Source organism: Halichoerus grypus, chromosome 7 (assembly GCF_964656455.1).
Source record: "Halichoerus grypus chromosome 7, mHalGry1.hap1.1, whole genome shotgun sequence".
Classification (NCBI taxonomy): domain Eukaryota; kingdom Metazoa; phylum Chordata; class Mammalia; order Carnivora; family Phocidae; genus Halichoerus; species Halichoerus grypus.
The window spans coordinates 16618531-16635098 of record NC_135718.1 but is presented as its reverse complement, the minus strand read 5'-3'; the positions used below and the strand labels follow the sequence as shown (position 1 = coordinate 16635098).

Genomic DNA, 16568 nt, shown 5'->3' with positions numbered 1-16568 from the left:
ATGGTTTATTACACTTGTGTTATAATCTACATATTTAAATCTAAGAAGAGTTATGTATTAAAATGAGGCAGACAAAATCTTAGTATTTACATTGTTGAGCCGATCTGAATAATATATGCAGTGTTACTTGTCTCTAAAAATGTATTTTTTGGTTTTTACCTTTGGATATTTAATAATTCATCATTATCTTGACTTTGAAAGTGACTGCAGAGTTGTACACAATTTGTATACCCTACATTATTCTGTAGTTATCACTGGCATTCCTGAACACTTTATCTGATAAAAATGACCTATTTGTTTATAGAACTTAATAGGTTTCATTTTTAATTTCAAGGATTAAGGATCTATAGCCATGTTTGCATTCTTCAATTTGGTTTCAGTAGACATTTGCAATTTACAGTGTTCAAAGGAAGAATTTTGATAATTTGATATCAAGATCATTAGCCTGGGGACTTCTCATGGGTGGTCATTATATCCCATCTGTGTCCTTCACACAGAGCATAATGCCTGGCACTTAGAGGCTTTCAGTAAGTATCTGTTGACTGAATGAATTTAGCCTTCATAAGGTTTGTCTAATTACCTACTTGTCTTCTTATACAGTCTTAGTAATTTACCTTTTTATTTTCTAGGCAATGAATGGCTTCTTCAAGGACAGATACCCTCTGGAGAAATAGAGAGCATTTCCAGTCAACCAGCGATCTCACTGCAGATTCCTGGAGATTGCTTATCACTTGAAGCCGTGATATCTATCAGCGTGTTCCTTTATTACTGTAGCGCAGACAGCAATGCCTGTATGATGAAGGGAATTTTGTTCAGTCAGCCTTTACAAATAAGCAGTGCACATCAAGGGTGCGTCGCTCCAGTAGAGCTCAAGTATGGATTTTAACAAGCCAGTTAGCTACCTGGCCGCCACAGCCACTGTCCTCCATCCTCATCATCACTGTAACTTAGGAAAAGCAGCTTTATTTCTGCCTCTGGATACCAAGGAGCCCACTGCTCAGTTCTAGCAACTGATTTTAAAATAAAGCTATGCTCCATATTTACTTATCTAGTATAAACAAATTCCTTCATTCTGGCTGTGTACCAGCTAAATCACTGACCATCATTTGAACCATGATTTTGTAATCCCTGCTGCTATTTGGCACAAAACTTAAATCCACACTGTAGTCTAGAATATTATCATGAACATAATTCGCAGTGAATACTGATAATGAAACCAAATATTTTAACTAACTTTTTCTACCTTTATTAGTATCAAGGAGCACATTTGAATATATACATTTCACAGTAACTTTAAACAGAACCCAAGATCCAGGACACCTGCCATTCAAAGCCTAAGGTCTGTTTAAGCCAAAAAAAAAAAAAAAAAGTCTTTACATCACAGTAGAAACTTAAAGAGTATCTGGGTGGTAAATATGTTCTTTGTTCTCTTCTGTGATTCTCTCAGTTGAGAGTGATTTAAAAGAGAATTTCTATTTTTATTATAAATTATTTGCTATCTTAACATACCATTATTAAGGCCTTATAACTCTATTCAGAAAAAGTGTGTCAAAGGATGTACAGACTCACTCCCTTGAGCCCCAGAGATACTATAATTTTCACAGAGAAAAGGACTTTGAGACATACTACTGTCTGTGATACTATTCACGATAAAAAATAAATTGTGACAGCTGAATCTGAGTAAATGGGTATATATGTTGTCTTAGAGGTTTAAATTTCACTTAGAAGCATTAAGATATGCAGATTGGTTGGGGTTTGGGTTTTTGGATTCCCGTATTCAGAACTTAAATTATGATCACTTATTGTGATGTTTTTAAAAATCACTTTTAAGCCTTCAAAGAAAATTTTAGTGTGAAGCACTTTCATGCTATTAATATGTATATATATTTATTACTCTTTAAAATATTAGGGCTGAAACATACAGGGATTTAATGACACTGGGGTTATTTTTAACCCAAAAAGAAATTGTCACTAGAAGATACTAAAAGTTTTTTCTTTATCATTTCCCTTTATAACTATTTAAAAGCCTATTCTTGGTTTTACTATAATTGATTCAATATGTTTGTGATTTAATCAGCTTATAGGATTTTGAAAATGTCAGGTAAACTATATTTATCCAATAAATATTTATAGACAAAATGGCATAATATGCCTTTCCCTTCAAAAGCAAATTAGAAGTGTGATCTCTGCAGGACCATCATCTGCCCATTTTTCTTTTTGAAATACAGTTTTGAACATATTAGCTTTATATACTCAGGTTACCTAAACCTCTGAAGTAAGGAAGTATGTAGTACTGACTTTGATTCAATTTGTAACCTACTAAAGCTATTTTTAAAGAGATGTATAAATGTAAAGTTAAAAAGAATCTTGTTTAAAATTATATATAATTACCTCATAAACCTTTTCTTTCCACACAAGAATTCTGTAATAAAGGGATGTATAACATTAATACTCTCTTTTACAGAGAATAGGCTGAAGTCATGTTTTAATCTCATTTGAAATACACTTCTCATTTCCAGGTGGACATGATGAGAATATTTTCACTCCCTGGGAAAGAAGTATATGCAGTTTTAACCTAATTCAGAAATACCTGATAATTAATTTTTCAGTATAATACACAAGGACACATACAGTTTTGTATTATATGTTTCTCAGAATCTAGTAATATTCTTTTTGTCTAGACAGTTTTCGGTTAGTATTAAGCTTATACTTTTCTTTCAAAGTATAGGTTATTGAACATTCTTATTCTTACCCAGTCACCAGTCTGCACTGTTTTACATTAAAAATATTATTTCTATGGATTTAGTATGATTTTTTTGTAAATCCTACTAGAGCAGTATAAATAGGTTCCTAGAACTTATGACTAACATAAACCTCTTACATAAGAGGAAGCACTAGAAAGTTTATTTTTAAAAACTTGATCCTTGTCTGGCTTCTGTTTTCTATAAGGACTTCCATATTTTTTTTAACTTTTGCTTCTCTTCTTGTATAAATTATGCCCAGTGATAGTTTAGAAAAAGTATAAGTCACCTTAAAGTGCCAGTAATGTGGCATCACACACACTTTGACATCATTCCTAGAATCTTTGACCTAAATTATTGTGCTGCTTTGTCACTATTTTTTCCACCACTCTTTGTGATGTCCTTTCACAAGTGGTAGAACTTTTTTTCCCTGAATTTATACTCAGGATTAGTATGATCCCTGAAAAGAATTTTGCTTATCTTAAATATGCTGCCTCAAGCAAATATTTAACCTATTCACAAGGAAAAACCTAACGGTTTAATCACCCATAAGTGTAACTTTGATAAAAGTTCAGTGACTACCAATTTTCTCAACTTTTTTTTTGGGGGGGGGGAGTTCTGAACAAAAGGGTTTTTTTTTGTTATGTTAATCACCATACATTACATTATTTCTCCTTAACTGTTCTAATACTATAGTTCTAGTATTATTGGGCCTGCAGAAAGCTATAATCTTAACACAGGCAAAAAAAATTCATATGTGTGGATGAGAGAACAAAGATCAAGAATTTCCATCTAAGTTTCTCTCATAGGCAGTATAGTTTTGAGTTAATATCACTGAAATAACTTACTCTCCGCTTGTTTTTCCATGTTGGAAAATTTAGGAAAATATTGAAAATATATATCAGTAATAATTTTCTGCCTGCACAAAATTTACTATTAGATTATACCTGCCAATTAAAAAGACTTCAGTCTGACCATTGTATTTGGCATCATGTTTAAGAACAATGATCAAAAAATAAATTCCATAGTTCACAGTTGCATAAAAATATGTGGAGAGGAATTATGTCAACAGTGGTTCTCCTGAATGAAATTATGAATATTTTAATTCTACTTGTATTTTTTTCAGTGAACAATGTGTTATTTTCAGAAAAAGAAAACTGGAAGCAATTTTTAAAGATCTAAAGTGAACTGAGTTATAAGCACTGATGTAACTTTTCTAAAATCATCTTTATTACCAAGGATCAAGAACATAGTTTGGAGCCCTTTGTTCTATTGGTTCTCTTAATTATGTGATTTGGTGAAGACAGAAATGATCATGACTTTTTCTTCTGGGGTTTTATAGTGTAATGTGGTATAGTGGTTGAGAGCATGTGCTTTGCAGGCTCTAGGATTCTAACCCTATACAATGGGGCTATTCTACCTGTTTTATGGGGGTCACTGTAAGGCTTCAATAGTGTTTGTAAAGTATTTAGTAATTAATGGAACTGCTAGTTATTCACTTAGTTAATAATAATTTATGACTATAAACACATAGCTTGACATTTTCTTTGCAACTGCAATTTCTAAAGGAAAATATTTCTCAGCCAACTATTTGATATGTTAATAATCTCCATGGAGCTGGGATTCAAGAAGAGAAACAGTTTTATAATAAAGTATATTACTACTTTATAAGTGATGTTATAGTCAGAAACAAACCTACAGTTTTATGAAAATTTTCTTAGACCCAGGACTATGAGTCATATACTTCCTTTGAGAGGGTCCAGACATACTCACCCTACACCCCATTCCTGTAACACACTGACGGTGCTTTACAAAATCTTCAAAGTGCCTTCATGCATTTTGCCTCATTTGAGTTTCAAAGTCACCTATGAATCAGACAAGTAGATGTTACGTCCATTTTACAGATGTGAAAATGTGGGTGACATTAACTCAAGTTCTCAGAATAATGCCTGATGCTGGAGTGGGGCCCGGCGTGGGCTGTTGCTCAGCCAATTGTGTGGAGTGACTAAAAGGTGGATAGTGACGTATCTTTTATCTGAATACAGGTCTCCTAATTCCTACCTCTATTCCTAGACGGAGAGTGAAAACAAACTGCAGAATTAAGAAAGAGTACGTACTTCTGTGAATGCTTTCTTCAGCCTCTGTTAAGTATTTAAATAAAGTAATACGAATAGCTGAATTTATTGAGTGCTTACTATGTGCCTGGCACTTTTCTAAGTGCTTTTTATGCATTAACTCATTTAATCCTTACAACAGCCTTCTGAGAGAGATACTGTTTTTCCTTTCTCCCCGATGATGAAACTGAAACAAAAAAATTCTAAGCAGTTACGCCAGTAGATACAAGATTTAGGAAGTGGCCGGGCCTGGATGAGTCTGGTCAACTACCATACTACTTTGCCTCTCAAAAGTAGGGGTTTTTTAGACCTCAGTCTTTCAAAGCTGTATATAGTAAATAGTAATCAAAGAATTCAAAAAGTCCTAGTGATGATTGTTTTTTAAATTTAAGTTAAATCCATTTAACTCTATTAGCTCTTTGGACTTTTCATTATACCCTCTTAGGAACAGTCTGTATACTTTTGTTTCCCAAAAGATTTTATGTACCATTCTTTCTTAAATTCGGATATTATCCAGAATTTTTCTTGGCAGACATGTATTAAAGAATTAAGTAGATTTTCAGTGTTAGTCCAACAATGCTATTTTAATTGGTCTTCAAAAGGTAATTATAAGACCTTGTCATAAAGGATAACTGAATTTTTAGCACAGGGCTGTCTCAGACCCTAAACATCTTCATATTTAAGAACATTCTGTTATTAATAACTAAAATGAGTTCTAGAAGCATAATATTTGGCCAACCTGTTAACACACATAAAGCACATAAAGTTCTCTGCTTACTTGCTTTGTAAATGACACTGGAATGAGAACCTCCAGCCCAGTGACTCAAATATATGTGATTCTATTACAGTAAAGTTTTCACCAGGTCAACCTATTCTAGAGTTAGGTACTGAAAGGAACGAAGTAAAATTTTACATACCACTGTGATTCATGATCATCCAGGAGCAAGATTATAAACATCTTTTCATTAGATAGTCTAATTTAAATTATTAGAATTTGTTAATTCTTATAAAATCCCATTCCTGAAACCCATAAGGAGATGTGCAACTTAAAAAGTAACTATTGTGTCAGGGCGCCTGGGTGGCTCAGTTGGTTAAGCGACTGCCTTCGGCTCAGGTCATGATCCTGGAGTCCCTGGATCGAGTCCCACATCGGGCTCCCTGCTCAGCAGGGAGTCTGCTTCTCCCTCTGACCCTCCTCCCTCTCATGCTCTCTGTCTCTCATTCTCTCTCTCTCAAATAAATAAATAAAATCTTTAAAAAAAAAAAAAAAAAAGTAACTATTGTGTCATACTTCAGAAGTAGAATTCAGTATTAATCACCAAGATTTCCTCCTCTTTCTCCTGGGGCACATACATAGTTTATTTAAATGAATTCACACTAACCAAAAATCACTGTTTTGTCCTGAATAATTAAAAGTTCGTTTGCCCCATTTCCTTGCAATAGGATAACCTAAAGAACAGTATTACACAGTAGGGGCTTACTGATCTGCCTGCATGTGTTCCGTGACCAGGAAACCTTGGCCCTTCTCCACCAGACCTGCAGGTTCCCCTGTGGCTGCTTCTGGCCTCCCAGCAGCCAGTCTGACCACAGAGGCCTGGGTACAGTGGACCAGGAGGCCGCCCTAGGCAGCTTTTCTGATTGCAACCCTTCCATTTTTCCGTGTGCTGACTTGGTTTAATTATTTTCAAAGGTTAGAGCTGGAAAGTGAGAACTCTACATCCTTGCTGTGGAATGTTTGCCTAGAGCTCTCCACTGTCCGGTGTGTCCCTCTTCGAGGCATGTCGCTCTCAAGTACACCAAGGGGTGTTTAGTTGTGTTGAGAGCCCCCAACCAAAAGGAAAGAATCACAGGTATTTCCAAATAGGCCTCCCTGCCTGTACCAGCAACCATGTCCTAAAAAACACTAAACAAACATAAACTGAGGCCTTTTTGTGACTGTCAGGGCATGGTATGAATTCCTTCCTCTTTTAGTAGCAACTGACAGAGCTGGTGTTTCTCAGTAATACAGAGTGAAGCAAAATCTGTTGAAACTTGAGACTATGAATGACACGGACAATTTATTGCCTTTGGTTTAATATACTTGCTTACATACTAAGATTTGAAATACAGTGAAATGAGACCTCATAATGCTGAGAAGTAGGAAAAAAAATCAGCCTTCAGATTTAAATACGCCCAGTTTAGACAGTCTTTTTATGATTCTTTAGCTACCGTGCTATGCTCATGAGAAATATATGCTAAAGTATACAGGGCAAAACAGTTGATAAATTACGGTAATGAAGGGTAAAAATAGACATGTTCCTTTCTGAAATGTAGAAGGACTCTGCCATGTAACGATCTATTGTTAGAATTTGTGGTCATTACAATCATGCTGTGAGCATCTACAGGATGGGCTGCCTTGCTGTTCATTATACCGTTCAAAACTAACAAGTTTTTGCTTGTATAGGGTTGAAATGTATTGTTCATGCATGCCTGTGATATTCATCATCCAAATTTACCTGTAAGACATACACTACCACTTCCTCTCCACACCTTAGACTTCCCTTTCTTTAAAAACAATAGTAGTGGGCGCCTGGGTGGCTCAGTTGGTTGAGCGACTGCCTTCAGCTCAGGTCATGATCCCAGGGTCCTGGGATCGAGTCCCACATCGGGCTCCCTGCTCTGCGGGGAGCCTGCTTCTCCCTCTCCCACTCCCCCTGCTTGTGTTCCCTCTCTCGCTGTGTCTCTGTCAAATAAATAAATAAAATCTTTAAAAAATAATAATAATAAAATAAAATAAAAACAATAGTAGTTTCTGTAGAAGTTTCAGTGAGGAACTATGGTTTCACAAATAACAGAGCAGAATGGTTTTGTTGCAGTAAATTTTTTTTCTAGAATTCCTAATATCTCAGTTTCCAGAGGAGAACAGTACTCCATGTGATTTAAAGATTAATTTCTCTCTAATTTGCAATATACCTTCCTAATATTTTAGGAATATTTAGGTTAGTATAACAAATCAGTTTGCTGTGTGCTTGAGATCTATATGTATAATACACTCCCAAATTGTAACATTTCATAAATTTGTCAGATTTAGAGACTCAGACTCTCCCATCTTTTGTGTGGATAAAGTTGTGGTTTTGAGAATAGAGTTGGTCTGCTGTGCTGACTTCATATCTGTCATTCCAAAGGTTTGATTACATTTATTTTTTCCTCCAAAGATAAAAAATGCAATGAAATCCAATTTATAATTTCATATACTGGTATTTCCATTCATGCTCTAATTCTAAAATTTAATGTGGTATGCATATTTAAGTGTTTCATGTAGACAGATTAATATATTTTTTACAACACTATTTCTGCATATATTTCAAGACTATTTTCAGTGACTTTTTCAAGTGCATGTGTTAACAGAAGATCATATAGAATGAATGTGTGCACCAGCCTTCATTACCAACTCAAAAGAAGTGTAATACATGTGATTATAAAAGAATGTATTTATAATGTACACTAATGCCTAATGCCTCTTTTCTAAAACTTTGCACTTTTTCATGAAATAGATTAAATATTTTCTCTCTAAAGTCATGTTTCTGTTTTTAATATGCTTTCTGGTTTAAATATACCATGAGATAATTTTACTGCTTACAAATCTGTAAGTCACGATTTAGTATTTGAACTTTTGGGGAAATGAGTGTAGTACTTAAAAAAAAAAAACTGCAAGCAAATAAAATCATGCATTCATAATTACAGTAATTAAAATCGTAAGTATAAAAACTGCATTTAGGAAAGGTGATCTATTCAGTAAATGGTTTTGGGAACATTTGAAAAGAAAAAAGATCTCTAGGGGCACCTGAGTGGCTCAGTTGGTTAAGCACCCAACTCTTGATTTCATTTCAGGTCACAATCTCAGCGTTGTGAGACTGAGCCCTACATCGGGCTCTGCACTCAGTGGGGCGTCTGCTTGAGATTCTCTCCTTGTCCCTCTACCCCTCCCCCGGCTCACTCTGTCTCTCAAATAAATCTTTAAAAAAAAAAAAGATCTCCATTTAATACTATTTACAGAATTTGAAAGGAATTAATGACAACATAAAAATTAAGAATACAAAATGCCAGAAGAAATGAAAGAGAATATAGTGTCGGGGTGGGGAGGGCATTTCTAAGTATGACCTAAAACCCAAAAGCAATAATGGGAAAGATCGATATGTATGACTACTTAAAAGTTTTAGGCATCTGTATAACAAATGAGAACAGAAATGAAAAGTTAAAATGAAAAAGTATTGCAAAACATAAGATTGGACATAAAATTAATCATATATGAGGAGCTCCTATGAACTATATATATATTTCAAGTGTGTGTGTTAACAGATCATATATCCTATGAAACATACCCCCGTTAGAAAATAGGCAGAGAATGTGAGCATACAGCTCATAAAAGAAAGCAATGAGAAGATGCTCACTTCACTAAATCAAATGCAAATCCATCCATTCAGCTATTCACTGAGCATCTCTTACGTCTCTAGGTACAGTGATGAACGCATCAGACAAGGTCCTTGCTATAGAGCTTGCATTGTACTTGAAAGGAGAGGTAAGAATGAATAAATAAACCAAAAGGGTAATTGCTGAAACAAGGCAAATAAGAGAGTAAAGGCCTCCCACTGAATTATGTAAGTATGAGAAAATGAAAAAAAAAAAGCTAATATTATCGCACAGTAGTTTAAAACATTACGAATGTTGAGAATTAAACTTTTCTTTGTAAGAAAACTTATCAAAAGTATTTGAACAGTGCTCGCTTCCTTCTCATCATAAAATTTGTAATAGCAAGTATTTTTCTCAACAGCAAATCGTCTTTTGCCTTTCTAAGATTGGATTAGCTTCCGAAATTTTCATCCATGTTTTCAATGCTGTGCTCTATCTCCCACGGTTTCCTTAATGTGAAGCTTTTTTCCATCATCACTTCTTCTGGGACATCAGCCTTCTCATCACAGCCACTTCCTCATGGACTTCAAGGTCACCCTCCATCAGTGTCCCTGGGTACACATCGAGTCTATCAAATAACAACAGCATTCCCAAGGCCAGCTCTCACTCCACCTACTTTCAACTCAAATGTCACTTCCAGTGTGTTCATGTTTCATTTCTTTGCTGGACTTCCTGTCTTTCTGGCCAAATCCCTCTTTTGGTTATCTGACAAGAAGTCACCACAACTACACACTTTGCTGTCTGTGCACAATCAATCACACACAGCGACCAGTCACCAACAGACTTTGGAAGAAGTGACATTATTGGTCACTGATCAGGGGACACGTCTGTTATTACACAGTGATTTGTGGACTGAAGAGCTAACAGTGAAGTTTGTACTTAGGTGACTACAGTCAATAATCCCTGCAGCTGAAATGAGAATGGTGTTCTTGAGGGAGTGGTGTTATTGAAACTGTTGGAACTGAAACTGGGCACATCAGAATTGTTCAGAGCAAGAACTGCCTGCATATGTATAGGGATAAAAAAAAAAAAGGAATAGATAAATGGAAGGATACGACAAACCCTGCATAGAGTTGAATATAGGGGATAGGGAGGGATTCGTATTTATTTACCCTATATATTTCTGTACTGTTTGAAATTTTTTTTTTTTTAAAGATTTTATTTATTTATTTGAGAGAGAATGAGAGACAGCATGAGAGGGAGGAGGGTCAGAGGGAGAAGCAGACTCCCTGCCGAGCAGGGAGCCCAATGCGGGACTCGATCCCGGGACTCCAGGATCATGACCTGAGCCGAAGGCAGTTGCTTAACCAACTGAGCCACCCAGGTGCCCTGTACTGTTTGAAATTTTACAAATTAATATTACAAGTTTTTAGAGCAAACTAAAGTGAGAAAAGGATTAGTTGTGTTTCCCACAATCACATTGCTTGCTGTGTGTGCATCCTGAAAAATGTAAGCAGAAGGTTAATGAAGAGTAATATGAGAAACAGGACTGAATATAGAAATATTTGTGGGAGGGGGGAAAAAAGCCTATACTGGTTATTTTAGACTATGTGAAGAGAAATCATGCAAACAAGAGTAAACCTGTCACGAGGTTTATTATTTTGTCTAGAACACACCAGCCTTGTGCCAACTGACCTGACACCATCACTTATTCACAGAATGATCATGAGCAAGTTACTTCCTCTCCACTGACATTGTTTCCTCATCTGTTAAACCAGATATTATTACCTCACGGAATCATTGTATAACATTAGAAAAGCACTTAGCCCAGTGACTCACAACCAGTGAATACTCCAAACATGGAGTCATTCGTGCCATGGAGAACACAGACTTCTCTGCCCGTGAATGTCTTCAGATAGAGACTCAAAGACAGTTGATGTGTTTTTCCCACGTGGGGAACTCAACCCAAAGACCTCAGTTCTGAGCCATTCGAAGATTCTGCAATTTGGAATATACAGGGGAAAATCTGCTTGTTTAGCTTTACTTCAAAATAACAATAATTTGTTATTTACACCCTTGGACTTTATTTTTTTAGGATGAAACCCATCCCTATAAACCAACTCATTTATTTAAAAATAAATTTTCATACATTTAAAAATACACAGAGTTTTAATAGGACTGAGAAAATTATTTAAAACACTTTTATCTCACCAAAGGCAACCCTGTTAGTGTAAATAATGTTGTGCAACTCCATTCTCTAGCTAATTCAATTGCTTTTTTGAACTCCTAACTGGGTAAGAAACTTCAGACTTAAAAGAATCTTAAGGGGGGAAAAATTGGATATTCATCCCCCTCTTTTTTTTTAATGAATATGCCACAAAAATATTTGAAATATTCTTTATGTATATAAAACATGATTTAGAATTTTTTAAATTTTTTATTGTTATGTTAATCACCATACATTACATCATTAGTTTTTGATGTAGTGTCATTTAGAATATTTTTAAAATTTGTTTAAATGAAGGTTTATTTAAAAAATCACGGGTTATCCAACATACAGTCATCATGCTATTTTACAGATTCATGACCTTGAACTTATCCAAAAAATAAATTGCTCTTTATTATGTGATTTTTTTTTCATGACACAGGGAGTACATCTAGACATTGAGGATATTTTGTGCTCAATTCTTATCTTGTCAGCTGTTAAGGAATCAAGGAACTTGGATGACCGACAGGATAGGCAAATGTATCTCCAAACTCCCACAGTCTGAAATTGCCTGTCCGTCTAGGGAGCAAGCCTCATCGGCATCCAGTGACATGTCAGTGCGGCTGATTGCTGTCCAGGAGGGCAGTGAGCCCCTCAAAGTAAATCAACAGATTGCTTCAAATCAGTTTTTCAATCATCAGGTTTTAGTGAAACTAAGATGAGACATCAATTTTTCACAGGAATGCACACTGTACTTCATTTTGCTCTTTGCCAAAGCACTTTAAGTGACCTCCTTTATGTTCAGGTAGGGTTTCACTTTTAGCTTAAAGACATCTCCATGACCTCCAAACCATGCTTATGCCTTAGCACTTTATAATATTCATTAATGTGAAAAAAAATTCTCATCCTAGTTTCACTAATACCTCATGATTTTAAAACCGATTTGAAACAATCCTGTTTCTTTATCTTGTGGGGCTTCTCCCCTTCTTGAAAACCAATCAGCAGCACCAACACATCACTGGATTCTGATGAGGGCTTACTCCCCATACCAAAAGGCAAGGTTCAGCTTGCCAAATTTGGGAAATATATCTCCTTGTCATTTCAGTTATTCAAGTTCCTTGATATAGATCTATCTAGATCTAGGTATGGTTTAGTTATAATCACTATGGATATATCACTATCTATATATGTGTGTGTGTGTATGTATATATATATATGAAATTGTGGCCTACATACATAATTTAGTGTGTATCATTCGTGGGTGTGTATATTGGGCCAGTTGTAGTGTCCCCTTTTTTGACCCAAAACTCAAGTTCCAGGCAAGCTTAGAGCACAACTTTAGTAAGTAGTTAAGTTTAATTAAACTTTGCAAATTACAATTTAAATCTATGACCCACATATTTTAATTTCATTTCATTGCTAAGAGAAACTGCTAGACATTATCACTGTGTCTGTTGTTTCTTCTTCCTCTTATTGAAGAAAACACTGACTTGCCCTTAGAGTGGAAAGGTCAAGTTCCACAATCCTGCCAACACAAGAGCATTCACTGACCCTAATATTTTTAAGATTTTAATTTGAAAAGCATCGTCTCGTTAAATAACAGCTACCTCTTTAAATTCAACTAGTTCTATATTAGGCATTTTGTTGGAAACGGCAGCACAACCGAATCCCTTATTAGAACAAGAAAGATAAGGAGGATAAATATTTGAAGTGTAGTTTATCTCCCCATTCCTGGAGAGGGAAAAAAAACAATAGCTTACCCAAGTTCAGGAAGCTGACATGACCTAAGAATCCAAGCATTGCAAGGGATCTAACGAGGCTGTTTACTCTGTGCCCCAGTCTTTGGGCAGCAACACACCTAAGTCAGCCTTGCAGAGAAGCAAGTAGAAAAGACAGCTGCTCTTATTTGTTTAACTTTCTGGAGGAAGAACAAAATAATCATCCGCGTGGCCCAGGACCTTATTTGGTTTACTTGCACCTTGCTATAACAAACTGTAAGATATTCTTGGGTGTTTCGCTGTGGTTCAGAGTGGTAGGTGAAAGGTACAACACCGACGTTATTTTGATAATTTGTGTTAATAAAGTGCCTCTGTCAGATTTTATCGTAATGAATGAGGTGATAGAAAAGTTGCATTTTAGTCACTCATGAGATCTAAAAACAAGGGTCTAGCCTGTTTTAAAATGCAATTCTGCAACCTTTATGGGTAGTACATTCTATTATTTAACAACCTTGCAAAGAGATGATTCCTTGTGTCTAAGTACCTTGCTCTGCATTATAAAGCATTCCACTTGTTTGCTGCTCAATGAACATATGTACTAGCTCTTCATACCCTTAACCTTCTCTTTTCAAAGTTAATCATTTCATATTTTAGCATTGTCTTCAAATCCATACTAATTCCCCACGTATATGCCTCCTAGGTTCTCTTCCTCAGCCTTGTTTTCTGTCAGACCTGTCTGAGCCGTTCACGGCCACCTGAAGCCATAAGTCAAGAATTAAGCAGGGCATTCTGTGAAAAGAACAGCTAATAGTGGAGATTAGGCATACTTCCAGAACATCACATGAGGAGTGCTGAGGACCCTCTCTCCATTGAATGACCGTAACTGGTAAAAAATTATTTATAAATAACCATCTAAAATTCCTATAAATTGTTCCAAGGGCATAGAGCAAATGAAGAAACATTTATTTAAGAAAATCTAAATCTAGGTAAAAAGCTTAAGAATCTGTGACACTAGAGCCATGACCCATTCCTGGCCCCCTCCCCAGACCAGTATGACAGAACCTCCACTCCAGTGGGTGTGGCCAAGAAGCTCAGACTTCCTCTTTCCTGGTTCCCAGGAGAGGTCTGCAGAGGTTCCCCGGGGAAGGCAGGCTGCCAATATTCTCATCTCCCCAACCTGGGTGTTGAAAAAGCTAAATTCCAGGTGCATGCAAGAAATCAGGGTCTCCCCCTTCTTTCACCCATGGCCACTCCTACAGTGGAGGCTCTACTCTAGGCATGGCAAGCCAAGAATACTGGGACCCTGGACACTCTCAGCCCACCTCACTCAGGGCAGAGGTTCCACGCCAGATGCAAACCAGAAAGACCAGAGGCTACCACCCCACCCGGTGCCCTCCTCACAAAGCCTGGGTGTCACTCCCCCAAAGCAGGCCTCTATCCCCACTCCCATCTCCAGAACAGTGATACAGAGCAGCAGAAATGAAAGGGGGGACATTACCACCAATCTTACAGAAGTAAAAAGGATTACGAATGAAAAATATTAATAACTTTAATAAAATGAGCATATTCCCACAAAGACAATGACTGAAACTGACTCAAGAATAGAAAATATTCAAAGATCTATACAAGTTAATAGATTGAATTAGTAATTTATTTTTTATTTATTTTTTTTAAGATTTTATTTATTTATTTATTAGAGAGTGAGCGAGAGAGAAACAGCATGAGAGGGGAGAGGGTCAGAGGGAGAAGCAGGCTCCCCACTGAGCCGGGAGCCCGATGTGGGACTTCATCCCAGGACCCTGGGATCATGACCTGAGCTGAAGGCAGTCACTTAACCAACTGAGCCACCTAGGCGCCCCAGATTGAATTAGTAATTTAAAAACTTCCCACAAAAATATTCCCAAGAACAGATAACTTCACTGGTAAATTCTGCTAAGTGTTTCAAGATGAATACTAATTCTTCACAAAACTCTTCCAAAAAGTAGCAAACACTCCCCAACTCATTCTATGAGGCTGGTACCAAAACAAGAGAAACACGTCACAAGAAAACTACAAACCAGTATCTCTTATGAATATAGATGTACAAATCCTCAACAAAAAAATCTAACAAACTGGAAAAAAAAAAATCTAACACACTGAATCTAGCAACATATAAAAAGAATGGCATGCCATGACTGGGTTGTATAATAAAGAATTTGCCTGGACATTGCCTAAGGTTCCTGGCATGGAGCTTCTAAAACCCTTGGAATCTCCTGAGTGATGAAGTGTCTTTGTTGTTTATGAGCCTCTTGGATCATGTCTAAGTTTATGCTAAGGAGATGACTCCTGGTGAGCCCCTGGGTAGCTTCAGGATGGGGGCTGATCACAGTTTGAAGGACTAACCACGTGATTAGAGGGCTGAAGCTTTGAGCTACATGACATCAACCTGATTTCCTGACCTCCAAGGAGGAGAAGGCAGGGCTGGAGTTAGAGTTCAAGCACATGGTCAATGTTCAATAAATCATGCCTATGTAATGTAATGTAATCCTAATAAAAACTCTGGACACAACTGGTGGAGTCTCCTGGTTGGTGAACACATCAATGTGCCAAGAGGGTGAGAGACGCTGATTCCATGGGAAGAAGGCAAAGAAGCCCTATGTTTGGGATCCTCCCAGACCTCACCCTACATGTCTCTTCATTTAGATATTTTCCTGAGTTCTGTGAATTGTGCTGGTGAATTACTGAACCCATGGAGTTCATGGGAAACTCCCAGGCTTGTAGCAAGTTGATCCGACCTGAGATCAGTTTTGTTGTGGACCTTTACTAATGCTTTACTAACCCTTTAACTTGTGGGCTCTATACTAACTCTATTTGGTTGACAGTTTTTGTCTTTGAGCACTTTGAATATGTTATTCAACTTGCCTCTGGCCTCTATCTTTTCTGCTAATCTTATTGGGATTCTCTTGCATGTAACGCATTATTTTTCTCTTACTGCTTTCAAGATTTTTCTGTCATCTTTGACTTCCATAATTTTTACCATGATGTATCTATTCATAGACCTCTGTTTTTATCCTATTTTGAGCTTAATCTCTTGGATGTGCAGGGTATTATTTTTCAACAAATTTGGGACATTTTTTATTTCTTTGATAATTTTTCTGTTCCTTTCTCTCTCTTCTCTTTCCAGTTATCCTGTTGATGTGCTTGATGGTGTCCCCGTTTCCCTGAGGTACTGTTCATTTCTATTCATTCTTTTTGCTCTCTGTTCTTCAGCTGGCATAATTTCTATTGATTTATCTTCAAGTTCACTAACTTCTTTCTTCTTCTTTCTTCTGCTAGTTCAAATATGCTGTCGAGCCTCTGGTAAATTTAATGGACTTTATTTTTTAATACCATTTAATAAATGGACTTTAATTTTTAAAAC

General features: G+C 36.5%; 2 protein-coding genes across 9 annotated transcripts in view; one reads left to right on the top strand and one right to left on the bottom strand.

The window, feature by feature from the left end:
• Window positions 1-8409, top strand: part of NHLRC2 (NHL repeat containing 2) — a 59664-nt gene extending 51255 nt beyond the window's left edge. Inside the window, exon 11 of the mRNA XM_036106196.2 lies at window positions 630-8409. Within this exon, the coding sequence (XP_035962089.1) occupies window positions 630-886 (257 nt within the window). The 3' untranslated portion in view covers window positions 887-8409. The remainder of the gene's footprint in view (window positions 1-629) is intronic.
• The window catches only part of LOC144382542 (uncharacterized), a 156997-nt gene that overhangs the window by 16360 nt on the left and 124069 nt on the right, over window positions 1-16568 (bottom strand). For 3 of the 8 annotated variants that reach the window (XR_013449612.1, XR_013449614.1, XR_013449617.1), the window contains 2 exons: window positions 4515-4606; window positions 615-789 (listed from right to left, as the gene is read on the bottom strand). The exons of 2 other annotated variants lie outside the window; for them this stretch is intronic. The gene's annotated coding sequence lies outside the window, so the exon portion shown is untranslated. Of the gene's footprint in view, window positions 1-614; window positions 790-2391; window positions 2423-4514; window positions 4607-16568 lie in introns of all 8 variants that reach the window. 3 more of the 8 variants (XR_013449615.1, XR_013449616.1, XR_013449613.1) reach the window with 2 other exon arrangements.